This window comes from Neofelis nebulosa, chromosome 5, assembly GCF_028018385.1.
Source record: "Neofelis nebulosa isolate mNeoNeb1 chromosome 5, mNeoNeb1.pri, whole genome shotgun sequence".
NCBI classification, from domain to species: domain Eukaryota; kingdom Metazoa; phylum Chordata; class Mammalia; order Carnivora; family Felidae; genus Neofelis; species Neofelis nebulosa.
In genome coordinates this window covers 46,570,457-46,593,285 of record NC_080786.1, presented here as the reverse complement: position 1 = coordinate 46,593,285, position 22,829 = coordinate 46,570,457, and the positions used below count along the sequence as shown (strand labels likewise).

General features: G+C 35.8%; 1 protein-coding gene across 1 annotated transcript in view; it reads right to left on the bottom strand.

The window, feature by feature from the left end:
- Positions 1 to 22,829, bottom strand: part of LOC131513106 (arylacetamide deacetylase-like) — a 60,209-nt gene that overhangs the window by 13,683 nt on the left and 23,697 nt on the right. The window contains 1 exon segment of the mRNA XM_058732512.1: positions 3,092 to 3,314. Within this exon segment, the coding sequence (XP_058588495.1) occupies positions 3,092 to 3,314 (223 nt within the window).

Below are 22,829 nucleotides of genomic sequence, written 5' to 3'. Positions count from 1 at the left end.
TCTATCATGCTAATGGTCAACAAAAGAAAGCCAAATAGCCATACTTATATCAGACAATCTATACTTTAAAATAAGGACTGTATCAAGGGACGCAGAAGGGCATTATATTGTAATCAAGGGGTCTATCCACAAGAAGACCAAACAATTGTAAACATTTATGCACCAAATGTGAAAGAACCCATATATATGAATCAGCTAATCACAAACATAAAGAAACTCATCAATAGTAATACCATAATAGTAGGAGACTTCAACACCCCACTCACAGAAATGGACAGATCATCTAATCAAAAAATCAACAAGGAAACAATGGCTTTGAATGACACACTGGACCAGATGGACTTAACAGATATATTCAGAACATTTCATCCTAAAATAGCAGAATATACATTCTTCTCCAGTGCACATGAAACATTCTCCAGAAGAGACCACATCTGGCACACAAATCAGGCCTAAGCAAGTACAAAAAGATCGAGATCGTAGCATGCATATTTTAAGACCACAATGCTATGAAACTCAAAATCAACCACAAGAAAAAATTTGGAAAGATCACAAATACTTGGAGACTGAAGAACATCCTACTAAAGAATGAATGGGCTAACCAAGCAGTTAAAGAGGAAATTAAAAAGCATATGGAAGTCAATGAAAATGATAACACCATAACCCAAAACCTCTGGGACACAGCAAAGGTGGTCAAAGAGGAAAGTATATAGCAGTCCAGGCTTTCCTCAAGAAGGAAGAAAGATCTTAGATACACAACCTAACCTTGTACCTTAAGGAGCTGGAAAAAGAACAGCAAATAAAACCCAAAACCAGCAGAAGACAGGAAATAATAAATACTGGAGCAGAAATTAATGCTATCAAAACAAAAAAAAAAAACAAACAGTAGAAGAGATCAATGAAACCAGACACTGGTTCTTTGAAAGAATTAACAAAATTGATAAACTACTAGCCAGTTTGATCAAGAAGAAAAAGGAAAGGACCCAAATAAATAAAATCAAGAATGAAAGAGAGATCACAACCAAGACAGCAGAAATAAAAACAATAATAAGAGAATACTATGAGCAGTTATATGCCAATAAACGGGCAATCTGGAAGAAATGGACAAATTCCTAGAAACATATACACTACCAAAACTGAAACAGGAAGAAATAGAAAATTTGAACAGACCCATAACCAGTGAAGACATCAAATTAGTAATCAAAAATCTGCCAAAAAACAAGAGTCCAGGGCCAGATGGCATTCCAGGGGAGTTCTACCAAACATTTAAGGATGAGGTAACAACTATTCTCTTGAAGCTTTTCCAAAACATAGAAATGGAAGGAAAACTTCCAAACTCTTTCTATGAGGCCAGCATTGCTTTGATTCCAAAACCAGACAGAGACCCCTCTAAAATGGAGAACCATAGACCAAGTGCCCTGATGAACATGGATGCAAAATCCCTCAACAAGATATTAGCCAACTGGCTCCAACAATACATTAAAAAAATTATTCACCACGACCAAGTGGGATTTATACCTGGGATGCAGGGCTGGTTCAATGCCTGCAAAACAATTAACATAATTCATCACATCAATAAAAGAAAGGACAAGAACCATATGATCCTCTCAATAGATGCAGAGAAAGCATTTGACAAAATACACCAAACTTTCTTGATAAAAACCCTTAAGAAAGTAGGGATAGAAGGATCATACCTCGAGATAATAAAAGGCATATATGCACCACCCAACGCTAATGTCATCCTCAATGGGGAAAAACTGAGAGCTTTCCCCCAAAGGTCAGGAACAAGACAGGGATGTCCACTCTTGCCATTGTTATTCAACATAGGATTGGAAGTCCTAGCCTCTGCAATCAGACAACACAAAGAAATAAAAGGCATCCAAATAGTCCAGGAGGAGATCAAACTTTCACTCTTCTCAGATGACATGATACTCTATATGGAAAACCCAAATATTCCACCAAAAAAATACTAGAGCTGATTCATGAATCCAGCAAAGTTGCAGGATATAAAACCAACTCACAGAAATCGGTTGCATTCCTATTCACCAACAATGTAGCAACAGAAAGAGAAATCAAGGACTCGATCCCATTTACAATTGCACCAACCATAAAATACCTAGGAATAAATCTAACCAAAGAGGTGAAAAATCTATACACTGAAAACTATAGAAATCTTATGAAAGAAATTGAAGAAGACAAAAAAAAATGGAAAAAGATTCCATGCCCCTAGATAGGAAGAAAAAATATTGTTAAAATGTTGATACTACCCAGGACAATCTACATATTCAACGCAATCCCTATCAAAATCACACTAGCATTCTTCACAGAGGTAGAACAAATAATCCAAAAATTTGTATGGAGCCAGAAAATACCCTGAATAGCCAAAGCAATCTTGAAAAAGGAAACAAAAGCAGGAGGCATCACAATCCTGGACTTCAAGCTGTACTACAAAGCTGTAATCATAAATTAATATATATATGTAATCATCAAGAGAGTATGGTACTGGCACAAGAACAGACACTCAGATCAATGGAACAGAATAGAGAACCCAGTAATGGACCTACAAACATATGGCCAACTAATCTTTGACAAAGCAGGAAAGACTATCCAATGGAATAAGGACAGTCTCATCAGTAAGTGGTGCTGGGAAAGCTGGACAGCGACATGCAGAAGAATGAACCTGGACCACTTTCTTACAACATACACAAAAGGAAACTCAAAATGGATGAAAGACCTAAATGTAAGACAGGAAGCCATCAAAATCCTCGAGGCAAAAGCAGGCAAAAACCTCTTTGATCTTGGCCACAGCTACTTCTTACTCAATACATCTCTGGAAGCAATGGAAACAAAAGCAAAAATGAACAACTGGGACCTCATCAAAATAAAACTTTCTGCACAGCGAAGGAAACAATCAGCAAAACTAAAAGGCAACCAACAGAATGGGAGAAGATATTTGCAAACGACCTATCAGATAAAGGGTTAGTATCCAAAATCTATAAAGAACCGATCAAACTCAACACCCAAAAAGCAAATAATCCAGTGAAGAAACATATTGCCAGTTATAGTTTTTTTCCTTATGTGATAAACTTACTGAAACTTCCAAAGCAAAAACCACCACCATGAATATAGGTGACAGCCGCTCTTGGGATTTCTGACTTTCTCTTTGGCAAGTACAAATGTACCGGAGTACCAACAAATGCTGTATCGGTCTCTGTGACATTTTCATCTGAGGGTGGTTGTGTATAGTCCAGACTGAATATCATGGAAATTAAGTCTCCATGACTAATAATACCTAGGTTTTCAAAACACATACGCTGTAAAAGCAAAACAAAAATGAATATTTTCATCTTATATTACACCAAATGCATATAAAGAGAAAATAAAACGTAAGTGAAATGGACAGAAATAGAATATTTGTAATATTTATTTCCAAGTAATACTGTATAGACTTTATTCAATACCTTTTGCCCTTGAAAATCTCAAGTATCCTATATTTTATTAGTAACTGTGTCATTCAAAATCTGTCAATTAACTGGCAGTTATTTTATAATTGTAAATTCTTACCTGGAAAATTTCCAGGTCTTATAACACCTTTTCTTTCCTTTTTGTTTTATAGGCATGCTGTCATATTTTTCTTCTTTGTTGTTCATTTTACCTAATCCAAAACTTTAAAAGTTCTCTTATGCTCACACTAATAGTTATTTAATGCTGTGGTTATCTTTTTTTTAATGCTTTTTATTTATTTATTTTAATCCAGTTTAGTTAACATTCAGTGTAGTATTGCTTTCAGGAGTTGAACCCAGTGATTCACCACTTACATATAACACCCAGTGCTCAGCCCAACAAGTGCCCTCCTTAGTGCCCATCACCCATTTAACCCATACTCCCAATTACCTCCCCTCTAACAACCCCCAGTCTGTACTCTGTATTTAAGAGTCTTTTATAGTTTGTCTCCCTCTGTTCTTATCTTATTTTTCCTTTCCTTCCCCTATGATCATCTGTTGTGTTTGTTAAATTTCACATGAATGAAATCATATGGTATTTGTCTTTCTCTGACTTATTTTGCTTAGCAAAATATACTCTATCTCTATCCATATCGTTGCAAATGCAAGATTTCATTCATCACTGAGTAGTATTCCATTTTGTGTGTGTGTGTGTGTGTGTGTGTGTGTGTGTGTGTGTGTACATACACATACACATACATACACACCACATTTTCTTTATGCATTCATCATTTGATGGACATTTGGGCCCTTTCATAATTTGGCTATTGTCACTATTGCTGCTATGAACACTGGAGTCCATATGCCCCATCAAATCAGTACTTTTGTATCCTTTGGATAAATGCCTAGTAGGGCAATTGCTGGATTGTAGGGTAGCTCTAGTTTTAATTTTTTGAGGAACCTCCACACTGGTTTCCATAGTAGCTGCACCAGTTTGCATTCCCACCAACAGTGCAAAAGTCTTCCTCCTTCTCCGCCTTCCTGCCAACATCTGTTGTTTCCTTAGTTGTTAGTTTTAGCCATTCTGACAGGGGTGAGGTGGTATCTTGTTGTGGTTTTGATTTGTATTTCCCTGATGATGAGTGATGTTAACCATCTTTTCATGTGTCTGTAAGCCATATGGATGTCATCTTTGGAAAAGTCTTTGTTCATGTCTTCTGTCCATTTCTTCACTGGATTATTTGTTTTTTGGGTGTTGAGTTTGACACATTCTTTATAGGTATTTCATATTAACCCATTGTCTGATATGTTATTTCCAAATATCTTCTTCCATTCTGTAGTTTGCCTTTTAGTTTTGCTGATTGTTCCTTCACTGTGCAGAAGCTTTTTATCTTGATGAGCTCCAAAAGGTTTATTTTTGTTTTTGTTTAATGCCCTGTTTTCAACTTTAAATAGCTGTGTCCTAGCACCCAACCCCCATCCCTCAAATCCCATATTTGATATCACTGGAAAAAAATATCTCCCTGGTATTTCTGATAACTCTTCTAGGAAATTTGTGACATGTCACTGGGCAGTTTACTCAAAAGAAAAAAACTTAAAAATACATGGTCAATAGTACATTAAACACATTCCTACAATTATTTCAAAGAGTATGGTATTACAGGATCTTAGAGAATGTCTAATTCCTACACTTTAACAATGAGGAAGCATGCAGAAGCTCTAAGTTGCAGCCAGTAAAGGTCAAAGCTAAAATGTGCTCATTTTTCCAGACCAACCACTTATACCATCACTTACTGAATATATGATCTGAAGCAAATTAAAATTACACTCTACTTCAATTTTTTAATCTACATAATTGTAATCATAATAATAACAAGAAATCCCTCAGTGGGCTGTTGTATGATTTAAGTGAGTTAGGACTTCTCATGCACATAGAAAAGTGCCTACTACATGTACGTATTTAATAAATCTTGCCTTATTTAAGTATTCTTTACTACTAAAAATTCTTAAGTAATTTCATGCTAATTTAATATAATCAGGTAGAGTGTCGTTTAAGGCAAGATTTTGGGAAATGGGTCAATTAAACTAATTTTTCATTTAGTGAAGTGAATTTTAAAAGAAATTTGACAGGTTGCTTTTTTTTCCCTCATTTCTCAGACATTTTCTGTTTTTGAGCAGGTAAGTATTTTTTGAATAACAAAAGTATCACCTTAGAGATTATTTTGTGCTGTTCGACCATACATGGTCTGTAATTCTCAGAGCAATCCTGAAAAGTATTTATGATTAATATCCCCATTTTATAGGTTAAAAATGTATAATGGAGGGTTAAGGAAAGTTTAGAAGATTGGACATGCTTTCTTTTACCAAACTCAGCCTTCCAAGTTAACATATGACTCCATAGCAATGCATTTTATTCATCAAGATTACTTCCTCAAAAACTTTACTTTTCACTTCCATTTCATATGATAAAGTAATCTACCTTACTGGTATCTCAACTTTGAGTTACAAAATTCAGTACTGACAAGAATAAAATTGGTTGTTGTTGTTGTTGTTGTTGTTGTTGTTGTTTTTTGAGAACAGCCAAGGACTGTTAATTTTACTAGAATAATCTTGCATGTAAATACATGGGTGCTCTTCTTAGCATCTTTTTAAAAATAAAGAACAATCCAGGGCGCCTGGGTGGCGCAGTCGGTTAAGCGTCCGACTTCAGCCAGGTCACGATCTCGCGGTCCGTGAGTTCGAGCCCCGCGTCAGGCTCTGGGCCGATGGCTCGGAGCCTGGAGCCTGTTTCCGATTCTGTGTCTCCCTCTCTCTCTGCCCCTCCCCCGTTCATGCTCTGTCTCTCTCTGTCCCAAAAATAAATAAAAAAATGTTGAAAAAAAAAATTTAAAAAAAAAAAATAAATAAAAAATAAAGAACAATCCATATACAATGTGAAATCTATAAGGTACATAATTGTGTTATAGATGGACAATGGTAAGAATAATTTGTAGGTGGAAAAGGAAAACACTATGGAGTCGGCACTTTTTTCCCCACATCTTCTTTCATGTTACGTTAAATCAAGGAGTAGGAGCATTGGAGAAAGAGGCAGTTGTAGTGAAGGTAAGCCACTAGAAGTAGTGGATAGGTAGACTTAATATTGTTAAGATTTGTCAATACTGGGGTGCCTGGGTGGCGCAGTCGGTTAAGCGTCCGACTTCAGCCAGGTCACGATCTCGCGGTCCGTGAGTTCGAGCCCCGCGTCAGGCTCTGGGCTGATGGCTCGGAGCCTGGAGCCTGTTTCCGGTTCTGTGTCTCCCTCTCTCTCTGCCCCTCCCCCGTTCATGCTCTGTCTCTCTCTGTCCCAACAATAAATAAAAAAAAAACGTTGAAAAAAAAATTAAAAAAAAAAAAAGATTTGTCAATACAACCCAAAGTAATGCAATTTCCATCAAAATTCCAACAACCTTTTCCACAAAATTGGAAAAGCCAATCTTTCAATTCGTATGGAACTACAAAGGGCTCCAAATAGATAAAACAATCTCAACAAATAAAAAGTAGTTCCATATTTCCCACTGGGGGCCAGTGGAAGTTACTACTGAATCAGAAAATATCTGCAAACAAGCCACTCTAACACTTTATAAAAACTGAAGCAGGAACTCTGATATTAGTAAAAAAAAAATCTGAACTGTCTCTTTCTACAAGTTATAAAAAAACAAATTTAAAAAAATGGTGAAGAAAAGTATCAAGGGTCAAGTCTCATACAAAATATACAACATAGACAAGAAAACTAAAATAGAAGAAACAAAAAAATAAACACAACTATCCATTTATACAAAGAAAAGCAATGTGGAAAAAAAAATTTAAATATTAAACAGAAAAGAAGGGGGCACCTGGCTGGCTCAGTCAGTTAAGCGTCAGACTCTTGACCTCAGCTCTGATCATGATCTCAAGGTTTGTGAGATCAAGCCCTGTGTAGAGCTCTGTGCTGACAGTGTGGAGCCTGCTTGAGATTCTCTCTCCAACTCTCTCTCAATCTCTTAAGAAAAAAATAAATAAAAAACATTTTTTTTAAAAAAGAAGTGATAAATGGTAAGAGAAAGTGACAAATATTAAAGATAGGCAAAGAAATGACAAATATGAACAATTGCACTCATTTAAAAAAATTAAAACAAGATAACAGAAAAAATATTACACACTATAATCAAAGAAGCTTTCCTAAAAAAAAAAAAAAAAAAAAACCACTTGAAAATACATAATGAGAGCCTGCTCTGTGTACCTGAGAATATTGAACCAGAATAGCTAATAGAAAGATATATTCCTGTAAGTTATTGTACTGTAAAGAACAAAGGGAAAGACATTATATGTTTAGGCAAAAAAGTCATTTGGGTTCTGAGGGAAATAATAAGACCAACAAGAGAAGTTAGTGGTCATTCTTTATGTCAAGAGAAAATATAATATTTCATTAGTAATATAATAATAATTAATTGTATTATATAAATGTGAATAAATAATTTAATATCTGGATTTTTTTCAACTCAGTGTATTGTACTAAGAGTGCATCCTAAAGAATCTAGTAGAGAATGAGCTTCATGTAATCAAAATTAATAAAGAGACAATGTAAATACTGGTTAACATTATTAATGATACTGTTACTGTAAAATCAGTGTTCATTGATGGTTGAAAGGGGGAGGGGTGTAGCAGCAGATAAGGTATTGCTATTGCTGTCTAATAGCATAGATAAAGTGCAACCAGATAGTGAAAAGAAAGAGCAAAAAGACAAAATTTACTATTTTTAGTTATCAAAAGTAGTGGTGGTGGTGTTCATATTGTTATTCAAAGACCACCACCTTCGTAAGGTGAGTAAAAACAAGATAGGGGGATAGGGGATATGTGGGTGGTTCAGTTAGTTAAGCATGCAGTGTTGATTTTGGCTCCAGTCATGATCTCACGGTTTCTGAGTTCGATCCCCACATGGGGCTCTGTGTTCACAATGCAGAGCCTGGTTGGGATTTTCTCTCTCCCTCTCTCTCTCTGCCCTTCTTCCATTCACACTATATATCTCTAAATAAATAAATAAATAAACATTAAAAAAAAGAAATTGTGGGATGTTTTTATTCCCTCATATACATGTATCCCCAAGTGTCTAGATTCTTGGATTGTCAGTGTGGAAAAAAAAGACAAGCGATATAGAGGAGATCAAGTAAAAACCCTGTGGTCTTCTCTCTGACCTCAGCCGTAGCAATTTCTTACTTGACACATCCCCAAAGGTAAGGGAATTAAAAGCAAAAATGAACTACTGGGACCTTATGAAGATAAAATCTTCTGCACAGCAAAGGAAACAACCAACAAAACTAAAAGGCAACCAACAGAATGGGAAAAGATATTTACAAATGACATATTGGACAAAGGGCTAGTATCCAAAATCTATAAAGAGCTCACCAAACTCCACACCTGAAAAACAAATAACCCAGTGAAGAAATGGGCAGAAAACATGAATAGACACTTCTCTAAAGAAGACATCTGGATGGCCAACAAGCACATGAAAAGATGCTCAATGTCGCTCCTCATCAGGGAAATACAAATCAAAACCACACTCAGATATCACCTCACGCCAGTCAGAGTGGCCAAAATGAACAAATCAGGAGACTATAGATGCTGGCAAGGATGTGGAGAAATGGGAACCCTCTTGCACTGTTGGTGGGAATGCAAACTGGTGCAGCCACTCTGGAAAACAGTGTGGAGGTTCCTCAAAAAATTAAAAATAGACCTACCCTATGACCCAGCAATAGCACTGCTAGGAATTTACTCAAGGGATACAGGAGTACTGATGCATGGGGGCACTTGTACCCCAATGTTTACAGCAGCACTCTCAACGATAGCCAAATTGTGGAAAGAGCCTAAATGTCCATCAACTGATGAATGGATAAAGAAATTGTGGTTTATATACACAATGGAGTACTACGTGGCAATGAGAAAAAATGAAATATGGCCCTTTGTAGCAACGTGGATGGAACTGGAGAGTGTTATGCTAAGTGAAATAAGCCATACAGAGAAAGACAGATACCATATGTGTTCACTCTTATGTAGATCCTGAGAAACTTAACAGAAACCCATGGGGGAGGGGAAGGAAAAAAAAAGAGGTTAGAGTGGGAGAGAGCCAAAGCATAAGAGACTGTTAAAAACTGAGAAAAAGCTGAGGGTTGATGGGGGGTGAGAGGGAGGGGAGGGGGGGTGATGGGTATTGAGGAGGGCACCTTTTGGGATGAGCACTGGATGTTGTATGGAAACCAATTTGACAATAAATTTCATATATTGAAAAAAATAATAATAAAAAAAAATAAAAGCAAAAAAAAAACCCTGTGGTCTTGAATTTGAGTTGGAATAACAGACTGCAATAATTATCAAGGATATCAAGAATCATTTTTTTCTTTAAAAATGGGTATTTGTAAAAAAATAAATAAATAAAAATAAAAATGGGTATTTGTATAAAATTCCTAGTTTTGTCCACTGAAGAAACCTAATGCTCAGACTGTGGTACTGAAATATCACCACCATTAAAATAAATCAAATATTAAAGGAAAACCAGGGATCTGGGATGAATGGCTAATCCAAGATCCCTTTCAGAAAATGTGTAAGATGAGCCTGGAAAATACTGACATATCAGGTTGCAAGGAATATCATATCAAGAGCCATATCAAGAGGACTGAAAGGAGCTTCCAGTGGCCCAAAGAGGGAATACTGAACTACTTTAATAAGAAATTAATCAAAATGGGGCACCTGGATGGCTCAGTTGAGTGTCCAACTCTTGATTTTGGCTCAGGTCATAATCACATGACTTGTGGGTCAAGCCCCGCATAGGGATTCTCTATCTCCTTCTCTCTCTGTCCCTCCCCTCCTCACTCGCTCTCTCTCAAATAAAATAAACTTTAAAAAATGCTTCAAAAAAGAGAAATTAATAAATAAAATAGGCTTTAATTCTCAAGTGTGTACTGATATGTTATTATTTAATTAATCAGTTGATTACATTCTGAAGATAACAGGGAATCAATTCATTATCTTGAAAAGAGGAAATGAATACAAGGAAATAATAAACATTTTATCTTGCTTTTCTTATGTGAAGTATGCGGTTGTTGAACTAAAAATGAAGGTAACCATCTTGTATAAAACTTTCAAGGTAATATATAAAAGAAATAATCAAATTAAAATATCACTTTGCAATCTCCATTGAATTAATAAATCTGTATCCAGCCTCGATGGCTTTTAACCTAACATGTAGTGACAAATATGTGTTTCCTGATGAAATAAAGCCCCATCATATATATTCTTGCTAAACAGATTGAACCTAAGTCTGGTCAAACCTCTGGATTCCAACTGATAATTCCCAGGAAACACACAAGACAGAGGAACATGGTAAACTGCCAAGAAGTGTGCAGTCAGCACAATCTAAACTGTAGGAAACCGTACAGGCTGAGATTCTTCCACAGATAAATTAGGAATAAAGTGTCCTTGTAGGAGAGCCCAGTGGCCAAAGGAAAAAAAAAATTATGAAGCGTACTTGGAGAGTGAAAGAGATTTAAGAAGACTACCATGTTTCAAGTTGTGAAAGAATAAACTAGAGTTTCTAGGGATTCACAGTTGGGTGATAATATTATATACAAATGCAGTGAAGCTATAACTAAAATTCAGGACAGCGGTTCCACTTGGAAAGAGGGGAGAGTAGTGATTTAATTGTGAGTCAAGGATGGGCACATGGGTAACTTGGCAAAGTTGCATTTCTTAACCAGAGTGGTGGTTGATATGGGTCTTCACAGTATCCTAATTCATTAACTATACACTTGTTTAATGTGGTTTATCATATCTGTTTGATTTTAAAGTAATAAGTATTTTGAAATAAACATAGCCTAACAACATATAAAAAAAATTAACTCCATAACCTAATATAAGACCTAAAACTATTCAACTAGAAGAAAACATGGGGAAATTGGATTTGGCCATGATTTCTTGGATATAACACCATAAGCACAGTCAGTGAAAGCAAAATAGACAAAAATTAAACTAAAATTTTTCAGGGAATCAAACTAAAAATTTTCAGGGAAACGAAGGAGTCAATCAACAGAGTGAAGAATGGGGGGTGCCCTGGAGGTTCAGTCAGTTATGCATCCAACTCTTGGTTTCAGCTCAGATTGTGATGTCATGGTTCATGAATTCGAGCCCTGCGTTGGGCTCTGTGATGACAGTGCAGAACCTGCTTAAGATTCTTTCTCTCTCCTCTCTCTGCCCCTGTCCTGCTTGTACTCACTCACTCTCTCTCTCTAAGTAAATAAATAAACCTAAAAAAAGCAGAAGGAAAAGGCAACCAGCGGAATGGGAGAAAATATTTCCAAATCATATATCTGATAAGAGGTTAATATCTGGAATATATAGACAACTTCTACCACTAAACAACAAAAACAAACAACATCCTTAAAAACTGAGCAAAAAACTTGAATAAACAGTTCTCCAAATAAGAAACACAGATGGCCAAAAAGCACACAAAAACATGTTCAACATCTCTATTCATAAGACAAATGCCAATCAAAACCACAGTGCGATATCACCTTATAGCATTAGTATGGCTATTATTCAGAAAAACAAAACATAACATGTGGGTGTGAGGATATGGAGAAATGGAATACTTGTGCACTAGGTTACATTAATGTAAATGTAAGATGGTTCAGTCATGTGGAAAACGGTATGAAGATTACTCATAAAATTAAAAGTAGAATTTATCATGTGATCCAGCAATCTTACTTCTGAGTGAGATGAAAGAGAATGAAAAGCAGAATCTCAAAGAGATATTAGCACACCCATGTTCACTGCAGCATTATTCCCCATAACCAAAAGGCGGAAGCAACCCAAATGTCCAACAACAGATAACTGGATAATGAAAACATGGCATATACATATATTAGAATACTACGCAGCTTTAAAAAGAAGGAAATCATGTCATGTGCTACAACATGAATGAAACTTGAGGATATTATGCCGAGCAAGAGTCAGCCAGTCACAAAAGAACAAATATTGTCAGATTTTACTCATATGAAGTATCCACGACAGTCAACATGATAGAAACAGGAAGTAAAAAGCTATTGCCAAGGCCTCAGGGCAGGAAAGAGGGGAATTAGTGTTCAGTTGGTAAAGAATTTCAGTGATGCAAGATAAAAAAAGTTCTAGTGATCTGTTGTAAAACAACGTGAAGATATTTAACACTACTACTGAACTGTACACTTAAAAATGGTTAACGTGATAAATTTAAAAAATGGGCAGTAATTCTCATGACTAGAACCATAATAAGAGTTGCTTTAATATAGCGTAAAAATAAAATAAACATAGTCTGATAGGATTCTTAAATATCCATATATTGGTCACAGAAATCACATCTAAAGTATAGTATGCAAAAATATTGGCATTCAATATATTACAAAACATATTTCAAGAAACATATGGTATAGTTGGCAGCTAGTATAGCTACATTGCTCGATGCAAGAATCATTTTTTGCCTATAGACAGATAAAGAAACGATAGATAGATAGATAGATAGATAGATAGATAGATAGATAAAGAAACTATAGATAAAGAAACTCACCAAATAGTGACAAAAAATTTTTATGCACCTAGATGACAGATCAATTCCATACTCTAGTAAACTAGCCTCAAAATAGGGACGGAAAAAACATAAAACTCAAAAAGAAACTGAAAAATTCACTGCATTAATGAGAGAATTTTAATACTTCTTTCCTATCATTAAGAGATCAAGTAGATAAAAGTTTTAGGAAAGATGTGGAAGATTTATACAGCACATTAATTAACAAGCTCAAACTCATGGTATAAGTAGACTGTTTCAACCAACAATTAAAGATTAATATTCTTTAGAAATGCATATGAACGTATACACAAATTGATCACATGTTATGCAATAACCCTAATCTCAAGAAGTTTTGTAGGACTGTAACATACTGACCATATTCTCAGGTCTCATCACAATTAGGTTAAAAACTAAAAAAAAAAAATCTCTAAACAACTAAATATCAAAAAAGACTCAATTGAAATAGAAAATACTAAGAACGAAATAGACATCAACAAGTATAGAAAGCCATTTAAACAACAGGGGAAAATCTGTGCTAAATTCTAAAAAAAAAATCCTAAAATTTATGAGTTATGCATCCATGGCAAATTCTCCATTTTTCCTAGCTCTCACCAATAAATGAAAGAACAGCTGTATAGAGACATAGTCTATGCATATGAATGTATGTACATGTGCATTTGTACACACTCTTTTCTCTTTATTTCAGTGGTGAATTCTACTGAGAAAGGGTCACAAAAACGTATCATAGAGCAGTTAAATACCTCTTAAGAAGTGAATCGAAAGCTGCATATGTGCTTCTCTGGTGTTTGTTTGGGGAGGCTAAGAGGTAGCATCTTCCTGGCATAAGGAAAGCCTCAGGCATGTAGAAGATGTTGGTTTGGTGGCCTCATTATATACAGCAGCTAAAGCCACGGAGACAGACAGACCTGGAGACAAAGACAGGCTTCGTAAGACAAATGTGGGAATTCAAGCTCTATCCTGAAGGAACTGGGGAAACGTTCCATGCTGTAGAGGGTGATCATATGTTCCTCTCACCTGAGGTCATCACCTTCGCAATTACCTTGGTTTACACAATACATTATTTAGACATCCATCTATAAAGGCGTTTAAAGAAAACACAAGTCTGACCTGGTATAGTTAGGCTGAGAAGGGAAAGGTATTGGAAAAAAATACCCAAACACCCACAGAAGATCAGATAACTGTGAATTGTGTGTGATGCAAACACCTGAAGAGAGGACAATAATCTTCCTCCTGTTGCTTCATAAACTTGAAACTAGAAGGCAGAAATTCACAAACTAAATCCCTGGAGTCATGACCTTTAACTTGGAACTGTAACACCATGACTGAATATTTCAGCAAGGAGGAGAAACAATATAAGCTAAAGCCCAATGAGAGAAAAACTCTCTAAAGGCCTGGTCTTTAAGGGAAGCCACTTTAGATTTCTTTCCAAGTCAGCACGAGTGTACATAAACTTTGCTGAAACCGAAAGCCTGATTTATGGCCCACCAAATGCATGTTGTATACCTGGTTTGTAAATGAGCAGCCTGAAAGAAAATCATGTTGTCTTTAAGATAGCCATCAATGCTTCTACTCACTGCATTCCTTGATGTTAAAACTCATGATTCCTGTCTATATGTTAATCTAAATCTTTTGAACTTCCACAAAATGTACAAATATTCATTCTCTGTAAAAACTGTTCATTCTTTGGAACACTTTCTTCCCTGTGAAGAGACTGTTTCCCAGGCAGCTATCCTAACTTGGGCACAAATAAAACTTTCTTTTAGATATTCTAAATGGTCTGTCCATTTTGTGTCAATAAGCCCATCATAAAGCAAAGTGGAGGATGGCTCGTGCCAGTAGGAAAATTTCGCATCTATTGAGTTGGAAGGAGGAGGTGTGTGCTCTATACCTTTCTCTAAAATTGGCATAGGCTGCCTTGGGGGTCAGAATAGCACCCAGGGCTGAGGCACAACCTACAAAGTGGGTCAAACTCTTCAGGTGTCTTCAGTTCCACTTTCTGCAGACTTCCCCCTGTCACCTTCAAAGTGGCCACTCCCCAGTGGCCACCTGTTTCTTGGATCTTCCCTTTCCTGCAGTGCATGGGTGCTACCTAAATCACCTCTAGTTCTCTCCTTCTAATCCCAGCCTCCTTTCCTTTAGAGCAGCTGAAGTATTATGAAAATATTAATAACAACAGCAACAACACACTATAATTGAATAAACATACACCTGTATCAGGCAAACCGGCACATTCTGATTAAAGTAAACACAATCATCACTCAGTACATCTCCCAGATTTCCAAATATCCAATTGTTAAACCTCAAAAACATGATACCCTATTTTTGAAATAACCTCACTTCTGATTGTGATTTTATTGTTGTTGCTTTAACTGTATCTCTTAAAGCTCTTCATTTAGCTCATCCAGCTGCCTCTATATACCTACAGATACAATTCCCCTGGTAGTTTGAAGAGTAGAGAACTTTATCTTCACCTGGTCCTTCTTTTCACTAAAGACAAATAATGTACCTCAATAAGAAATAAATTGCCAAAAGATACTCTCTGGGTCACCTGTATACGTGTCTAGGTTATTTGAGTCTAGGCTTTGTCTTTGAAATATTTTACATCTATGCATTGCCTCCATTAAGTACACTCTCTATGCTCATTGTCTCTGAGATGTTTGCATTATATTAGTCCCTTAGGTTCTCTTTTAAAGAAGTTATAATATCTGCCTGGTTTCCTAACTGAATTAATCAAAATACAGTTTTTAATATGTATTCATTTTTATATCTGCATAAGTCATAATTTTAAGATATTCGAAAAATCATATTTGATGACATAGACCTGGTTAATCACTGTATTTACACATCGGTATGGTGGCTTATAACATTTATAGCTACAATGTTTTCATGGTATTATATATCAAGCTTTGTAATGAATTCTGATGTTTAAAATTTTTTTTGATGTTCATTTATTTTTGAGAGACAGAGAGAGCACTAACAGAGGAGGGGCAGAGAGAGGGAGACACAGAATCCAAAGCAGGCTCCAGTCTCTGAGCTGTCAGCACAGATCCCGATGTGGGCCTCGAACCATGAGATCATGACCTGAGCCGAAGTCAGATACTCAACTAAGCCACCCAGGTGCCCCTGAATTCTGCTGTTTTAAAGAGGTTTATTAAATTCTTAAAATGCCACCTTCACTCTGACCCCACCAGTAGTTTCATATACAGAATATTACCTTTTATATGGATATTGTTACATTATTACCCATGATTGTATAAGCTTGAAAATGATGGACCAATGAATATATTTCCTAGGTTTTGAAACTTAGTAATAGGACATGGCCAATAGCTTTGGTATCTGAACAGATTCTGACATGTGATTATGGGGGAAAAGCCTCTCTCTCTTTCCCTTCTCTCTCTCTCTCTCTCTCTCTCTCTCTCTCTCTCTTGATCTGTCTGGTTCCAAAAAGAATAAATCTTGAATAAAATGTGATGTCATCTGCCATCTTATGTCAGTATCAAGTGATGCGTTAGTTTGAAAGTTTTATCCCTAACCAAAATGAGCCAAATCAGCATGTCATATGTTCTGAAATTGTATTAGTTTCTGCAAACTCCAGCCGATGAACATGATTAGCCTGCATTTTCTTTCCCAGGCCCTGTGGCATAGGACAGGCGATTTACTATACAAAATACATCATTCATCGATGCACCACCCTCAATGGTGTAAGGAAAAAACAACAACAACGATCACATAAACCTCTATAAACAAAGTGAGGGTAGAAGATTTCACTACACCCTTCTCGGGGTAATACCAGAAATAGATAACGCTAATCCAAAAATGAGCCAGCAGGTTTTGCTTGTTCAGGGAAAATGCAGAGCCCATTATTCAGCCTCATCCCTTGACAAATTATATTGAAATAAGGAAATTTGGAAATTAAATGCATAGTGTTTTTAAGCAAAAAAAAAAAAAAAATTAACAAAGCAACAATAGTTTTCCTAGTAGGGATTGCAAACTACCCCCCACCCACACCACCACATTAAATCTAGAGGTAATGCCAATATTATATTGGCATAATTATATATTAAATATTATTAATAAATCATATAAATATTAGCATAAAGGGAAAGGAGCAGAAGGGGGATGGAATGTATAGACAGGTGGAGAGAGGCTTACAAGTACCATATCTGCTGGGTTGTTTGGGTCACTAATGTCTCTTTCTCTACCAATGCCCACTGTTCTAAAGCACTATGCTGAGATGGTGAGAATCTCTTCCGTTACCTCTATAAACTCTACAATCTCCAGCCTTTGTTACAACCGCCAGGAGGTGCTGCCTAGTGCACAAGGGTGTCCAAGTGAATCCTATGCCAACCCCTTTAGAAATGCTTGGAGGGTGATATTTATTGTGAAACGTGCTTCTTTTAATTGGGCGGTTAATAGTAGGAGGCGTCATTGCCTAAATATTGACAAGCTTAGAGAACTCATTACTTTTTTATGTAGCCCACTCCATTTTTCCAAAATAATTTTAAATATTTATTGTTTGAATAGTAATACATTCATATAGTTAAAGTAATACAACCAACATGAAAAAAGTGTATCTGCTGAGGCAACCTGCTCCCATTCCTGTCCTTACCCATCCTTTAGACATTGATAAAATGTCATTTTGCTTGATTTTGTTTTTTGAAGATAAATGATAAATTGTATAATACAATTTTGTTTGAGGTCCTCTTAATAGGAGTAGACTTTAGAACCAGAAAACCTCCTTTTCCCAGTTTTAATTGAATTTTTGCTCTTTTTAATTTCTTTCTATACTGAGGAGATCAGGCCTTTGTGGAAGAAAGTGCAAATTTTGTTCCCCATTTATCTTTTATCTTTAATACAATAAATTGGCCATATTGAAGTGTTTCTTTTTATTTTTCTTCATTTTAAAAAAATTATCATTTGTCAATGTTTACATTGTGTCTTCAAAACTTTGAGAGTTAGAAAGGCCTTCACCAAGATTATAGAATTCACTCATAGTTTCAACCAGTATTTTCATGGTTTCCTTTTTATACTTACATCTTAGTTCCGAGTGGAATATGTGTTAATAAATGGTGAGAGATATAGAATGAGCTTCACTTTTTTCAGCTTCTTATCCTGGTACCATTTATTTTAAAGTTCCTAGTGATTTGAGATAATATAAAAGATCTATATAGGTCTCTAAAAAATAGCGAAAAAAAATGATTCCTACATGATCTACCAAATATATTCGATGAAGATATGCATGGTAAATAGTACAGTGCTCTCAGAAAAGGGGGAGAAAGTGCATTCAATATAAAGGGGCATATTTCCTTACATGCACAACAGATGGCCAAAAATGAGAGTGATAATGGCAGTGAGCACCACGCTCAAGAAGACTAGAAAACTGTCACAGGAGCCTACCGTGAACCCAAATCCTGGATTTTTTCTTATATTTAAAGGTTCACTTGCATCTTATTTATTTATGTATTTATTTACTGCTTATATTTATTATTGTTTATTTATTTATATGATTTATTGCCAAGTTACCTAACATACAGTGTTTACGGTATGCTCTTGGCTTTGGGAGTGGATTCCCATGTTTCATCATTTACATACAACACCCAGTGCTCATCCCACCAAGCGCACTCCTCAATGCCTATCATCCATTTTCCCTGCCCCCCACCCCCACTCCTTTCCATCTTAATTTGTTCTCTGTATTTAAAAATCTCTTATGGTTTGCCTCCCTATTTGTAACTATATATATCTATAGATATAGATATATAGATATAGATATATAGATATAGATACATACACACACACACATATATATATAGTTAGTGATTCTTCACTTACACATAACACCCAGTGCTCATCACACAAACTGCCCTCCTTCATGCCCATTGCCCATTAGCCCATCCCCCAACCACCTCCCCTCCAGCAACCCTGTTTGTTCTCTGTTGTTAAGAGTCTTTTATGCTTTGCCTCCTGCTCTGTTTTTATCTTTATTTTTCCTTCCCTTCCCCTATGTTCATCTGTTTTGTTTCTTAAATTCCACATACAAGTGAAATCATATGGTATTTGCCTTTCTCTGACTTATTTCACTTACCATAATACACTCTATCTCAATCCACATTATTGCAAATGGCAAGATTTCATCCTTTCTGATGACTGAATAATATTCCACTGTGTATATGTATGTATGTGTTTGTGTATATATATGTATACATATTTATTATCACATTTTCACATTTACTCCTGAAACCAATACTTCATTATATGTTAACTAACTTGAACTTGAATAAAAACTTGGAAGAAAAAGAAGTGGAACACACTATTATATGATAAATAAAAGTAAGTTGTAAAAGCACTGAAGATATAAATCATAAGTCAAGAATAATTAAATATATTGCAAGAAATATTAGGAGTAAGCAATCTGTCTGACTTGCTCTGTGGCAAGAACCACGCAGTGTTTTCCATTGCTATTCCTAAACTTAGAAAATGTGCACATGGAGATCAAAGATTTCTGTGTGCACATGGAGGTCAGAGATCTGGCAGTTTCCAATCTCTACCACCAAACAATCTATGCTAATTAAAGTAAAAAGTTAAAAGAAAGGGAGAGAGAGAAGTTTAATTTTGTAGTGGGAGGTTTAGAGAAAATAAACTGGGTCACTTTCCCAATGAAGTAGTAGTCACAATAGAGATAACAGAGAAGCATTCTTCCACAGCCACTAACCAGGCCTCTCATTGTTTTTAAAGGCATTTTTCAGTCAAACAATCTATACTCTATTTTCATAAGAACCTACTTGCATGTTTACACTATACACTCCAATTCCAAATTCAATGCTTAAATATCATAGTTAACTACAGGGTAGCTCAAACATATGACTTCTGAGTTTTGTATAAAATTTTTAAAAATCTTTACTTATTTGAGAGAGAGAGAGGGAGAGAGAGTTATGCACAAGCAGGGGAGAGGCAGAGAGAGAGGGAGAGAGAATCCCAAGCAGGCTCTTTACTCAGCACAGAGCTTGACATGAGGCTCAGTCTCAACAACCATGAAATCACGATCTCAGCTGAAATCAAGAATCAGATGTTTGGCCAAGTCACCCAGGCACCTGTGCATGACATTTTTAAATCACACCTAAGTAAAAAAATAATAATAATAAAATAAAACAAAAAATTATTACTCTTTTTTTAAAATATTACTGCTACTTTAGAATGTATCATTTTAGAAATATAACCTGAATGCTTCCTTGATCATCTTGTTATCAAGACCTATTTTGAGGTCATTCAGAGATATAATAAAGAAGTCAGCAGAATTTGAAGTCAAAGACATATAGAACTTGAAAAACAAAATAAAACAAAACCTAGAATACTAGAAAACTTGCCTCTCTAGATTAATAAATATTTTCACATAACAAATATTATGCCATTTTTATAAGAGCATTAAGCAACATCATTTTCCATGGTCCCTTGACATTATCTGGGAGGGGTTTATAATATGCTATGAGGACTTCCAAGATTAGAAAGTGAAAGGAGGGATGCCTGGGTGGCTCAGTCTGTTAAGCGTCTGACTCTTGATTTCACCTCAGGTCTTGATCTCAGGCTCTTGAGTTCAAGCCCTATATTGGGCTCCACCCTGGCATGGAGCCTACTTAAAATTTAACAAACAAATAAACAAACAGAAAGTAAAAAGATGTTGTCATCATCTTGTAACTCAGGTTCTGTTTCTTCATCAAGACAGTATTATAATTTCAATGCCTGAAATTAAATAAACATTGGGCAAGCCCTACCCAGAACTATTATCTAATTTCTGAGCCACAGTTTCCTCAGTTTGCCCAAAAGCATCCTATGTGACAAAGTCTCAAAGAGTAGTGTTGCAAAAAAGTGCTCAAGATCCAATGCACCCCGTGTAAAAGAGAATACACATGTTGTGGCAAGTCCTGTCAAATCTGCCAGCATTGTTTTATCTTCAGGTATTCACTGCACAAATAATTATGGAACATCCACTTGGAGAAAAGTGTGTTAATTCTCGCAGATTCTGGAAAATATAGAAGCCCATCCCTTCTAGAAGAGAAGAAAAGCAAAGAGATTCATAAAAAGTGAAATAAACAATAATAACAATAACTATGTTTTGATATATTTTACTAATACATCTTAACTTTCATGAAATCCAAATTATTATATGCAAATCGAATGTATTAAGTGCTATGTAGTGATTGGAATCATTTGGAGTGAATAATGGAAACTTTGTTGCGAAGGTAACTGAGTCAAGCCTTAGACAGGTCCATTGTTTGGTATGCGGGAGAAAGATAAAGGAGCTTTTAAAATAAAAGGCACTTAAGTAGACTTTCTAAGTCTGTTTTTTAAGGTAGTTTCTCAGCTTACTATATCACTTCTTGCTCCTTCAAATTCTGTCTTGGTTAATATATCATCTCACCTGATGTATTGTTAACTAACCTCGCTGAATCATATCAGAAATGAAGACATCCTAGGTGTCTCATTAAGCTAGTTCTGCTGACTTTAGTGTAAGATTATTATTCTTTTCTTGGTCACCATTCTACTTTTCAGAAAAGCAAACAAAAGAATGTGTATAACCACCTTTTTTCTATTGTCAAGAGAATTCTGTAAGGAAGGTGGGTGGTAAAAATAAATAAATAAATAAAATTTTAAAAATGTGAACTTTCAGCAGTACTTGCCCAGGAGAGAAAAACTAAATGTTGTGTTTTACTACAAATTTTCTGACCTTAATGATCTTTTTTTTTTTTAAGTTATTTATTTATTTTGAGAGACAACGAGTATGAGTAGGGGAGGAGCAGAGAAAGAGGGAGAGAGAGAGGCCCAAGCAGATTCTGATCTCAGCACAGAGTCCCACATGGGGCTCGAACTCACAGACCGTAAGATCATGACCTGAACTGAAATCAAGAGTCGGACATTTAACCGACTGTGCCAACCAGGTGCCTCATGACCTTAAAACTCTTAAAGAACTGTGAACTTTGGAAAACCTTGACCTGAATCTAACTGAAGATCCTTTCCTGACTAATGATCAATGGGACTTGTTTTGAACTGATTGTACACTGACATGAACTCATCTTTACTACATAGAGAACTGGTTCTCAGTTCTTAATCGTCACAACCACTGTGTGTGTGTGTGTGTGTGTGTATGTGTGTGTGTGTGTGTTTCTCTTCAAAATATTAGTTTTAAGCAGGTTGTCTTCATGATGAGTTTCACTGCCTGAGCTGGCAGCCCTAGTGAATTCTATATAACTAATCCTATGTTTTATTTACATTATAGCAAGAAGGAAGACAGGAATTCCAAAGCAGTATGAAGAAAGAAGGCTAAAGTCAGTAGACTTCAGCTGAATTCCAGCAGGGTGGACTCTTGGATTCATCACTTTGAGGCCAGTTCAATTCCAGTGTAATCAAGTTTGTCATGTGCCAACAATGAAGAAGCTGGAGTTATGAGTAAGACGAAGGTACAGAAAGCTAAATAAACCCTCTTCTGTCCAATCGTAGTTTATGTAACCAAAGTATTTATTATTTTAAAAATATAGTAAGTTTATATTATGCTTACAGTTTTTAGATGAAATAATTGAAACAGATATTTACTAGCTGTATGATCAAAGGGAAAGTTCTTAGACCACTCCTGAGGCAATCATTTCATTTATAACAATGGCATATTGATGCATACCTAATAGGGTTGTTGATTGAATTCAACTAATGCATCTAAAGAACTAAGCATAACTTGGCATCTAGGAGGTCCTCAATCAACGGTAATGTTATAA